Source organism: Cebidichthys violaceus, unplaced genomic scaffold (genome assembly GCF_023349555.1).
Source record: "Cebidichthys violaceus isolate CVI_PGR_0920_01 unplaced genomic scaffold, fCebVio1.0.p SCAF_10, whole genome shotgun sequence".
In the NCBI taxonomy this organism is placed as follows: Eukaryota; Metazoa; Chordata; class Actinopteri; order Perciformes; family Stichaeidae; genus Cebidichthys; species Cebidichthys violaceus.
The window spans coordinates 10,176,355-10,188,373 of record NW_027176263.1 but is presented as its reverse complement, the minus strand read 5'-3'; the positions used below and the strand labels follow the sequence as shown (position 1 = coordinate 10,188,373).

The 12,019-nt window shown below is 43.9% G+C and overlaps 1 protein-coding gene across 3 annotated transcripts in view; it reads left to right on the top strand.

The window, feature by feature from the left end:
• The window catches only part of macrod2 (mono-ADP ribosylhydrolase 2), a 383,002-nt gene that overhangs the window by 98,716 nt on the left and 272,267 nt on the right, over positions 1–12,019 (top strand). For all 3 annotated transcript variants that reach the window (XM_068724930.1, XM_068724931.1, XM_068724929.1), the window contains exon 4: positions 10,694–10,723. In XM_068724930.1, the coding sequence (XP_068581031.1) occupies positions 10,694–10,723 (30 nt within the window). The remainder of the gene's footprint in view (positions 1–10,693; positions 10,724–12,019) is intronic.

Below are 12,019 nucleotides of genomic sequence, written 5' to 3'. Positions count from 1 at the left end.
GACCACCGGCTTCGCCTCTCGTTATTACCCACATTCTCGGGCTGCTCACCTCCAATATGAGGCGGGAACTGTTAAGTGCTATCTGAGAAGGACTTTGGAGTCCTGCACGGCACCTTCCTGAGAAAAAAAAAACCCCTCCCGTCATCTGTCGGAGCCGGCACCCTCACGTAAACCTTCCTGGTGGGAAAGCCGGTGGCGGTCACAGAGGTTTTTATAAACCAGCAGGAAACCCTAAAGTCCCACTAATGCTCGTCCATTTAGTTTCCTCTCAATGGTTAATGCGCGTCCTTTTCATCAGTACGTCGGTGGGAGAAAATCTTGTGTAAATCTTGGCTTTAGCACATAACCCAACATCACGATGGCTACAGTGCATCTGTGTGTGTTGGGGTTCAGCAATAAAATAAAGAGCTTGGAGGCGAGCCAATTAACAGCTGCAATTAAGCAGCACTGCAAAGTTCAGCAGGAGGACGGCAATATCATTTAGAGAGATATAACCATTGTCAATCTATTCTCCTCGATAAGTATCCCCAAGATAACCGTTTCAGTCTCTCAGCCGGCAACACGGCTGTCAATTATTTAGTTTGATTTGGTTGATTATGTGTCGCATTCTGCTGTGCATGTAGGAGGAACACTGTCTGATACAGAAATGGATGCAAGCCATATGTTGTCTGTTCTTTAGCTAAAAGCAATATATTTATAGTAGACTTACCTCGTTTTTCCTACGATCCATACGGTCCAGTGATGGGTCGTATCAATGCAGTTGACATAAAGAAATGAGTATCACAGCAGAACACTAAAGAACCGCAGTGCTCAATACTGAGCAACCAAATGGGAAAAAAAAGAAGAAAAAAAAAGAAAGAATGTTTAACTTCTAAATCGGAGCTTGAATAAAACAGCAGAGAAGAGCTCTGCTGTTTTATTCAAGCTCGGATTTAGTTGCCACTGCCAAGAGGAAAACGCTGCTTATCTGATTGTATAATCGCCATCGTGTCAGCGCTCTGTTTTGCCGTTTCATAGACTGCTGCCTTTTTAAAAGCTCCTTGAATAAGCAGTTGAAACATGTGGTCTTTTTCCTTTTTGTTTCAACAAAAGGCTGCAGATACCAGTGAGCAGGAAATGATCTGTTGGGATTCTGTGTGAGTGTGTTTGTGAGGGGGAAAAAAACCCAGATGCTTGTTTGAAGACGCACCAAAGTGAACGTCGTGTGATCCATAGGCGCTACAAAAGAAAGAAGCTCAAAGCAATATACGACTATTATTGTTGCAGGCCGTGACTTCTCTGTGTCTAAGCTAATTCCAACGTTTTTCAAAAGGCAGGATGTGAAAACCCTGGTTTGCCGTTAGCGCTACAGTATTTATACTATCTAACGGGGAGTTAACCCAGTGGGATATCAACGCACAGTTGTCAGTCCACACTCTTCTTTTTTGATTATAGGGCAGGGAAATACAAAAAAACTGTTTGTAGAACTGCAGTCTTCTTCTCTTAAAATGGTGGCCGGGTGATCGGGTGTGTTAAGCTTCCGCAGCGGAAGACGTTCTCTTTGAGGTGCAAAGCATTTTTTTATTATTATTTCTATCACAAATTATGGGAAATAAATAACCTTCCTCAAAGTAAATACCTCTCATTATGATCAAACTGTTACAACTTGCTATTAATGTTAATACAGGTATGATTATTTATGAGATCATCTCTCAGGATTGGCTTGTCTTTGTAGGCGCTTTCATCACCTACTTCAGTGGACCGAGCAGACGTGTCTTCATTTAGACGCTGGATTCAGGAGCGTCCGTTTCTACTTTTATCATTTAGTATACAGTCACTTCTCTGTTACATACTTTAGACTTGTCATGTGTATTTGTAGGTTACAGAGTCAGCTCGTCTCCCATTAATGTTCTTCAAAAATAAATGAACAGCCTCCATGCTCGACGAGCAGAGAGCGACAGGCCTTTGTGTACATTTTTTATTTTTTTCACCATGGTAACATGAATGATGTGGCCTATCTCCTCTGGACTTATGATTGAGTTGCTGCAGCCTGATTGCAGTTGGCGCTCGAGGGAGATGAGTCTCTGTGACATAAACGGAGTACTTCTGGAGCCAGGGCTCACTTCACACATCACCTCAACACTTCCACCGCTGTGATCAAATAGACGCTGGCAGGAATGGATTCTCTTAAGTGCCGGTTAAGTGCATTTTGCTAAGGAAGTAAGAGAAGTTAAAATACATTTAGTATTAAAAAAAAGACAATGCACTCTTCCTTAATGCAATGTTCTGCACTTAAGCTCTATGGGAGTCTAATTCTGAGTGTACGTACCGTGGCCTGGCTGTCGAGGGCATGGCCCTCATTTTCTATTTTCTGCAAAGAGAAAGCAGTGATATGTAAGTAAGTTGATTCAGAAACCACACTTCAGTAGCTGAGAATCTCCAATTTAATGCCGTCCTGGCTCCTCCGGGTGGGGGGGAATCTCAGCCATGTTACTTTGGATATAGTGAGGGGAACTGTCTGGCTGCCTGGTGGGTACCTAGCTGGGGGTAGTGAACTGTGAAGGCCCTGAGGAGCCATGCGGGTCTTTACCATACCAACAGGCCTGATTGCCAGGAAGGAAGAGGCTGCATTAACGCCAAGCTGATAAATCCAGAAATGGGACTGGATAAATCCATAATATGCAGCTGCTGGCCCAAATCCTGCCAGAGCTCCGCTGTGACACCGGGCCCTGTGAAGTCTGCAGATAAACTGTTTCAACCCAACCAGAAAATGATGGGGCCCCTTCAAAGTTGGCACACGTGCACAGGGTTGGTGAATATCAGTCGAAATATCTTGCTGTGCTGCATGCATATTAAAACTACATCTTGTCCAGTGATTTTGTACACTAATGCATGCACGTGCATATCCTGTAAGTGTCTCATGTGTTAATAGTGTTCTGAAGGATCGCCTCAGGCCTGTGAGCAATGAGGTGCTCCGCGATGTCAAGACATGAATTAATATATGGAAGAATATTCCACTATAAAGATTACATGTGTCATTAACTGGTTTAATTTGAACATATATGAGGATATTTGTAGGACTTTGCCATGTCCACTAAACGTTGCTTAATATTATATTTTAAGTTAGACATTCAGCTCTCAACACACACACACACACACACACACACACACACACACACACACACACACACACACACACTGTAAAATGTGTCTAGAATAGAAATGCATAATTGAATGTGTTGTTTTTCTGCGATTGTGCTTGTGGTTTCTCACCAACCGCAGACAGGTTTTCGATGTTTTGCCCACCGCATCGCATTTGTGATTAAAATGGTGGGAACGGATCGAAACGACTTCATCCAATCAACCCCTCTCCCTCCGCTGCCCCCCTTGCATTGAGCCTTCGGAGTCTTTCCCGTTCATGTTAATAGGCTGTGTCTTTGCTGTTGAAAACAATTATTAAGCAACACTTCACTCGTTAGAAAGTTGTTTTCTGTGTCTGACTTTGGTGGCATTGACTTTCCCTTGGTGTCAACTTCACAAGAAATACAAACTTGCGCTTTGCAGAGCCCACCTACAGCTTTATTTTCTTGTAATTTCTCCAAGCTGCCTTCTTAGGACTGGGGGTTGAGCAGATGCAGGTAGATGTATATTTATGAGGGGGATGTGTATTTCAGGGAGAAGCAGTGTTGTGAAAGGTGACCTTGTTAGATAAAAGGAGGGCTCGGAAGCCAAATGATGAAAGAGAATGGGATCATCCTGGGCTCATTAATGTGGATTTGAAGGTCAGGTAATTATAACAATAGACGTGTGGGCTGGCTTTGGCATCTGGTATTGTTGCTTTGTTATGAAGGTGACAAGACTGCAGAGGAAAGGGATTAATCACTGTGACACCACCCTGTTGTCAAATTGATGCATTCAGACATCATAACACTACTGCTATAGTTCTAAAAAGATGCTGCCAAAACAACATCATTTCAGCCATCAACAGCGTCTGACACGTGCTGTTAAGAATATCAATAGGTTTAAGGAGCAACCTACGGTCGCCTGATATTGTAACGAGTATTTCAAAAATAAATCCAGACTAAAATTAAATTCACATCATTGTTGTTGCAGTGATTTTGAACAGTAAAGCCTTTTATGTGTGTTTGAGTCTCTTCCAAAGCCAGCTACACCGTCACGAGTCAAACGCCGCTTCACATGACAACGAATCCACATGGCTGACGTTGGTACGGAGGAATCCCACAGCAAAAGACTGCATGTTTGAGCCGGATGAGCTTTTAATAGCTTGACCTGAAAATACTGCAGAGAAGCCAAACGTTCAACCCATCATCCGACTTAATGGACATTTTGTTTGTGCTGAGCTCTTGAGTATCAATACATAAGAGAAATAAGACCTGCTTGATTAAGTTACCTAATCAACTTAACATAACAACCCAATGAATGGCAAACAAGGTCTGCAACTCTGCTACAAGCGCCTCCTAAACTTTTACAACGCAGAATAGCCCTGCAACTCACTGTAAGCTGGTGTGGAAGACAGGAGATATAAAGCTAGCAGTATACTCTAAATTCAATTTAAGTTGGTGTTGTGTTTCACAGCAGACACAGACACCATTTTTTCCAAAACAAGATGTTAAAACTAGCACTATTCTATGCAATTAAACCAAAAACAGTGGCGGGTTTGGGCTTCAAACCTACTCTTTTACCTTGACAGCTAAATTCTAAATGCATGCTTTCACACTTTGTCTGATTTGATGTGTGCAAGCGTTGAATCGGTGTTTCACTTGTGTGTCTTTATTGTCTGTATCATTACCCCCACCAATGAAAGCTGAAACCTCAATGGCATGTGGTTAGCATTTCAGTAAATACTTGTATGTACTTGTACTATGTAATTCTCTAACACATTGCACACTCTTGTGTGGAGTAGAACCTTGTGTACTCTACTTGTTTCAGCCACAGTTGCATAATTCCGACGGAAGTATGCCAGGCTTTAGGCTTGTGTGTGTGTGTGTGTGTGTGTGAGTGTGTGTGTGTGTGTGCGTGTGTGTGTGTGTGTGTGTGTGTGTGTGTGTGTGTGTGTGTGTGTGTGTGTGTGTGTGTGTGTGTGTGTGTGTGTGTGTGTGTGTGTGTGTGTGTGTGTGTGTGTGTGTGTGATGTGCTGCTGGGATCATGCCACCTCTACCACATGTTTGTCTGGCTCAGTCAGGCTCCTCAGGGACCACTAGAAGCTATAAAGAACAAAAATGCCAACCAGTAGCATCAGACGAGGCAGCGTGTGTGGTGAAGCATGCATTTTTGATGTGCCACAAATAGGAAATGCCACTGTTGCATCTCTCTCATCCCACAACTGGTGGCTCGTTTAAGTTTTATATCTATTTGTGCGAACTTCGGCAGCTACTAAAAGAAGAAAAAGGCCCCATCATTAAAGGTTAGAATTGCCTCAGTGTAACACCGAGCTCCACCGACATGATAGGGGCTGCTCTAGATATTACATCCTAGCCTGAATATTTGAGTTGGGTTGTGGCACGTGTGTGTGTGTGTGTGTGTGTGTGTGTGTGTGTGTGTGTGTGTGTGTGTGTGTGTGTGTGTGTGTGTGTGTGTGTGTGTGTGTGTACAGGCTCAGTAGCACTGCTTGTTAGGAAAGCTGGCGGAGTGGAAAAGTGTCTGTGTGTGTGCGGCAGCACATTGTTCCACTCAAAAAGAATCCACTCCACTGACTCTTTGAACATCGCCATTCACAGCTGACATGTTGAGCATCAGAACACTATGAAGAGGAACGTCTAATGACCATCTAAGTGTCAACCGGGTCTACAAATGATCGTCTTTTTGTGTCTCTGAACTATTTTCTTCATTAGTTCAGGACTCCCATTTGCAGTTCATTGTGTTGTGGATGCTAATTTGTGCCCGTCAAATTAGCTGTGAATATGATTTCCAATTAAAGCAGGAGAATGGAGAACAAAAAGATGTGACTCCCTGTTCATAAGAGCAGCTCTATGGACCTAATTTGCGGCAGTTTGTGTGTTTTGGATTTGCTAAAATGAGAAATGCGTCTTTGTGGACAGGTAAGACGCGCTTCAAAAGACAGTGAGTGATGCTGAAGTCTGCTGATATGACGCAGCAGGCTGTTGCTATAGAACATAGCAAAGATCATCCCGAAGACAGTTAATATTTACTGAAAATCCTGCTATGTGCAGACACAGATAGGCCGGTAGCATTATATTGCAGTGGCCGCCCTGGTTGCTTTGAAAAATTGCACCAAGATTTCTTTGGACTCATCTATCTGCAACAGAGCAGGCAACCTGAACCATAAAATCTTTTTTATTAGTTTCTGTACCCCACCTTTTTATCCCCGAGTCACAGCAGAGTACACTATTAACCTCTGAGCTTATTGAGGAGCGTGCGAGAGGATAAAGGGAAGTGTGTATGATGGCGCATATTTAGGGTGGCAGAGACCAGAAGGTAGACGGTGAATCTGTTTACTGCCTTGAGCTTCTGTGGCTGAGCGCTAGCACTTCCCATCTCACTGCATGAGCTAGGGCTCTGCTGACGACACCAAACGCACAGCCCAGAACCATGCCCCACTGCCCTCTGCACACACAGGACTCACATGAGCCGCTTTTATGAACGCTCTGCAAATATATGGACGCGCTGAGACAAGTGGGTGGCTTCACCGTCCCCCTTCTCGCTGTGTTTGTGTCTGTGCCGGCTTCCTGACGCAGTGCCACAGTCCATAAGCTGTGCCTGCGCTCTCTGGCTAGAGTTCTCTTATCAATAAGTTCTCGCCGTCAAAATACAGAGCAGCGGCTCCACTGCATTGTCATTGGCCGGGGGGATAAATGAGGCTGCTGCGGGGGTTAGGAGTTCAAAGGGCAGACAGGAAGTGGGTCCTCCCACAGTGACAGTTCAGGCACATGTTTGATGGGCAAGCCTAATGCCGTGGACCAGCAGTTCCTAATGACCTGCCATCTCCATGCAGTCTGGGGAGCCCTTCCACTGAGATTTATGGCCCATGTTGTGGTTGCTACTGGGACGACTCACAGCAGCGCTCCTGACAAAGGGAAAGTCACAGCCTACCACTTTGGTTTCACTCTCTTCTCATTGACTGGGCCGATGCAAATCTTCAAGGCTTTTCTTCATTTCTAAGTGCTCTGAAATATTAAAGCTCAACGACTACTACAGTATTTTTTCCAACTTGATAGGATCCTTAAAGTTGTTTGAAGGCTGCTTTGTGACAGGCATGTATTATATAATCGCTTAGGTCATTGGTCTTTCGGTTTCCCCCTTTTTGAATTGGTATTTTACGTTCAGTTACACAGACCGCCCCAAACCTGCTGCTATGGAGACTTATTTTCTCTCACGCAGGCGCAAAACTTACGTGCTAGTTGGCCGTTGGCTAAAGTCTTTGCGGTGTGTTCAAGTGCATCCTTATGGCCAAGACACAGGCGTGAGCAAACGCAGGAGATGTGCTCTGTTCTGTCCTTGAAGGATGAATTGATTAATTGATTCATGGAATTCTCAAGGGGGCCACGCACCGGCGGACATCGGAGAGAAGATGGCAAAGTCAAAAACCCATTAACCATACATTCAAAGAGACGGCTCCACGTGTACGCACTCAGCCACTGAAGAAGGAACCGATAATGGTCTTCTGATAATACTAATTGTTGGCTCTCTTACTGCTTCCCTAAAGGCAGAAATGTGTTGATCCACCACACGATAGCCAGACTGAGCCCAGGGCAGGCTCAAGCAGCAAGCAGAGCTAGTTTATAATTAATACACACTTTATAAAATATGCATTATGGGGTGGATGTGGTCGAATATGGATTTCTGTTTTGATTTTCACTCAGGATAATTGAAGCACTTCCCCGGCAAGTCGCACTGAATAAGGCACTAGCTAATAGCCGAGAGTGTAGGGCCGCTCCGTGTGCTGCTGCAGGTTAGCTCCTCTGCCAGCTGTTTCTTATTTGTCTCATGCTTGAAGACGGATTGTCAAAGCAAGTCCCCAACCATTTTGGGATTTTAATGTCTCCCTTGATATGCATCGCTGTGGGCTGAGCTCACTGCCTCTGTAGGTTACAGATATTCTGTGTGCTTAAGCAGCACAGTGTGCTTTAAGATAAACTGCCAAAACACGTTTCATGACATTCTGATCGTTAAAGGAGAAGATGCAGGGAGAGAGGGGAAATGAAACGGCATAAAGCAGCGTTTTTTTTTTTTTTTTTTTTACCCCTCCCTACTTCCATATTTATCAAACCCACTGCAGAGATGAGATGTCTGTCGAGCGCTCCTCATCTCCCAGTGGGCTATTGCCGTGATCACACCAAGTCACATGTGGTTAGAAAGCATCAAACATCTCGAGCCCCAGACTACCCTGTTCACCGCTACCACGACCCCACCACACCCACACACACACACACACACACACACACACACACACACACACACACACACACACACACACACACACACACACACACACACACACACACACACACACACACACACACACACACACAGAGAGGAGAGTTATGTCAGACTGATTAGCAACCACGTCTCCAATCTCTGATTAGGTGTGGAGTAAATGAAGCGCCCCCCTCAGGTATGCATTTCCATAATGCCAGGTAATTAAACCCCAGTGTTTTAATAGCCCAGGAATAGGAAGGCTCCCCAGGAGACTAGACAATGATGATAGACTTTGCTGAAGACTAGCACACTATTAGCTTGCCTTGAACTGCCACTGGAACTATTCTTTCCATTGTGCTGATAATAAATAAACAACACGCTTAAAATCATAAGAAAAGCTACACTTATACGTGATACTGCAAGTTTCTAAGCATTTACCTTCAAATCAAAGGTATCTCCAGTGATAAAGCCTTTCCCTGTTTGTTTTTGAATACATTTATCAATGTTTTTGAAATCTGAACAGAAAGGGCTCTGTTCATGGAGATGCATGTGTGAGTTGCGTGCCTGTTGTTGTTGATAGCTGATGGATTCCAGAGCTAAACAAAAGCTGGCAGAGCACGAGTGTCTTTTTCATCAACCGAAAAACCTGGAGAGGTGCTATTGTAAACATGACAGTGGATTGTTAGTACATCCCTGTTTGAGTTGCTGTTTCTTGTGTGTGTATGTTATGCTCATACTGTATGCACACACACATACACGCACACACACACACACACACACACACACACACACACACACACACATAACAAAAGCCCTTTGATGGAACACATTCTGCAGTGGGAGAGCTTTCTTTGTCCCTGTGCCCACTCATATGTGTGGTGTTCAAATGAGAACAATGCCAAGCCATAATGGTGCCACAGAAAGGTGTGGAAAATGAGTGAACTCCAGAAGTCCCCTTCATACACGGAAAAAAAACCAAACAGCCAAAAGACTGTGCTGCTGTCACTTGAGGGCGCTCCCTTATACTACTTGTTCATTATCTGTTGCTTGTGCGCCAAAGTGTTTTCCAGAAATAATAAGCTTTTAATGGGGTAGTGTTCACTGCTGATGATAGCCAATGCTGTAGCTGGATCTGAAGATCATTAAAGGCGTGTTGCAGCATATGATTCTTCCAACGCCCGCTGGATGAACTACACTTCAAACACACAGGCTACCTACTCTCAGTAACACCCAAATTAACAGATGTACTTTAAGTCCCCTCTAATCTTTCTCCTCTCATGTGCAACGGAAGTCTCAAACTGACAGATTTTAATGATGCAATCTCCACGAATATAGCTGACGTTACCTTCTCTTGAACCAGTAAACTACGCTTAATGTTGGAGATTCGCTTTGACAACACAGGGCTATGCAATGCTGCGAGTGTTTGTGAACTAAACTGTCTTAAAGCTGACAACAGAATACCGGTGAGCGAGGCTTTGCTCTGAGGATGTCGCACATGAGAACGAAGCCTCACTCTTTAAGACCGCAAATCTGTCACTGAAGAGCTGCTCTCAGCTTATGTCCAACGATTTACGTGAAGTTCATCTAAACAAAAAACTCAGACAAACTACTGCTATTGAACTGTCTCAAACTTCGTTAATTGCTTTTAATGAACCACGTCGTTTTATTGAGCATCACCTCTGTCATGTTTCCAACCAAGAAATCTGCCAAGTAGAGTATATTGGAATTAGCTGCGGACTGAATCGCACGTTTGTTGCCAAATTCAGCATTCAAAGAAGAAACACTGCCACACACGCAGTGATCACTTCTCTCTGTTGGAGATGGGATAAACAAATTATTGGATGGGATTCATGTTACCTTTGGATGTCTGTTGTCGGAAGCAACTGTAAAAATGATAAATCTTGTATTGCCAGGTACAGCTATTCAAACGTGTGATTACAGGTTTAAGTGAGAAAGTGCTACAAAAAAAAATATGTATCATAATCATTCAAGGCTCCTTCGGCCTCCTCTTGACACTTTATACCCACCAGTTTTCTTCTGAGTGCTGTGAAAATCTACTGAAGGTTTCATGAATCATTCTGCTGCGTTGTCAATCTCAGGAAAGCTGTCAGTCGTTCCTCTGTTTATTAGATAAGTGCAAGACACATTCAGTAATTAAACAAGAGTTTCAGATCAAAAAGTTGTGTATTTGAAAGAGCACACAGGTGCAGTTAAACAATCCAAACTTTCATGTCCAAATGTTGCTGACTCGATAGAATGATCCATATTTGCTTACTCTCTGAAGTTTACTGAGCCATTTCTTTTTCTCTCTTTTCAGCAAACTCCAGTCTTCTGGGAGGAGGGGGAGGTGAGTGAACACCTTTTTGTTTTTCTTTTTATCATCTCATTGCTGGTTCCCAAGGCATTAAAGCAATTAAAGTTGCTCTCATCAGATTGCATATGGCACATCTGTATTCTTCTGCGGGTTCGTCGCCTACTTAAGTGTCTATTTCGCTTCAAGTGTCCGCGCTAAATGTGGCCGATGTGAGGCCGAAACATTAGAGCGCAGTGCCGCCTCGCTCTGTGCCGCACTGAGAGACGGTCATTACTTCAGCGGCCTGCCGAAGACCATTATCATCAAAGCAACGGAGGAAATATGAGGCAGCCGACCGTGGTGTGGGAATAATGGGGTGGGAAACTCCAGTAGGATGCGACCGCCCAATCCAACTGTTCTTCTTCCCTCAAATTTGACTTTTACAGTGACATGATTGAAATAATCATTCTTCACCACAGTGAGAGGAGGTAGGGCTAAAATGCACCCAGTTAGATGTGGAATGTTAATTTTCGATGATATGCTGGAATAGTGTGACAATGAAATAAGGTCACTGCTTCCGCTCTGTCTGTTTATGCATTTGTGTTGGGTGTCGCTTTGATTCTGTCACCATCCCCTGACCAGCTGGACAACCAGGACGTTAGACATTGTTACGTTTCATGTAATCTATCTAATCTCTCTACATCTATGGAATATTCCTATGTAATGTGTCGAAGGTCAGTCAGAATTTCTATTTTAGGAGTTCATCTTAGCTTTCTTTAATGCAACTGATAAAACAAATGAGACTTTCAGATGTTCCATGTCAGTGCCCGTGCATTCGTCCTGTATTTTCTGATTTTTGTAATCATGGAACTCAAGAACATATCATGCTATTGGTGACATTCACATGTCTTACTGTACATAATTGTATATGTTAAAAAGCTCATCCAAATAACATAGTCCTACCACAGAAATTGGTGCAGTAAAAAACAGCTCATAGGACAAAATGATGCACTTTTTTTGTTTTTTTGTGATCTGAACACCTGGCAGGAAATATGAGTCATCAGAGGCGAGGGATGTGCATAAAGCAACACCAATTACGGAGCATAGGTAACTGCTCAGTGCGCATGGCATCCATCAGAGTGAACACGGAGCCTGTTGAAATCTTCTCCCCCTGTACTCGTAGCCTGGAGTGGCCCTCATCTCGTCTGATCCACGGTTAAGATTGCAAACTTTCCAGCCGTTGTTGCGTAGCATTGCGGGCTCCCAATCTGTATCGGCGACATGGAGAGGCCCTCAGCGCACGGCCATTGGGGAAAAAAAAGTCCTGTGATTGAGATCGGAGGTCACCAG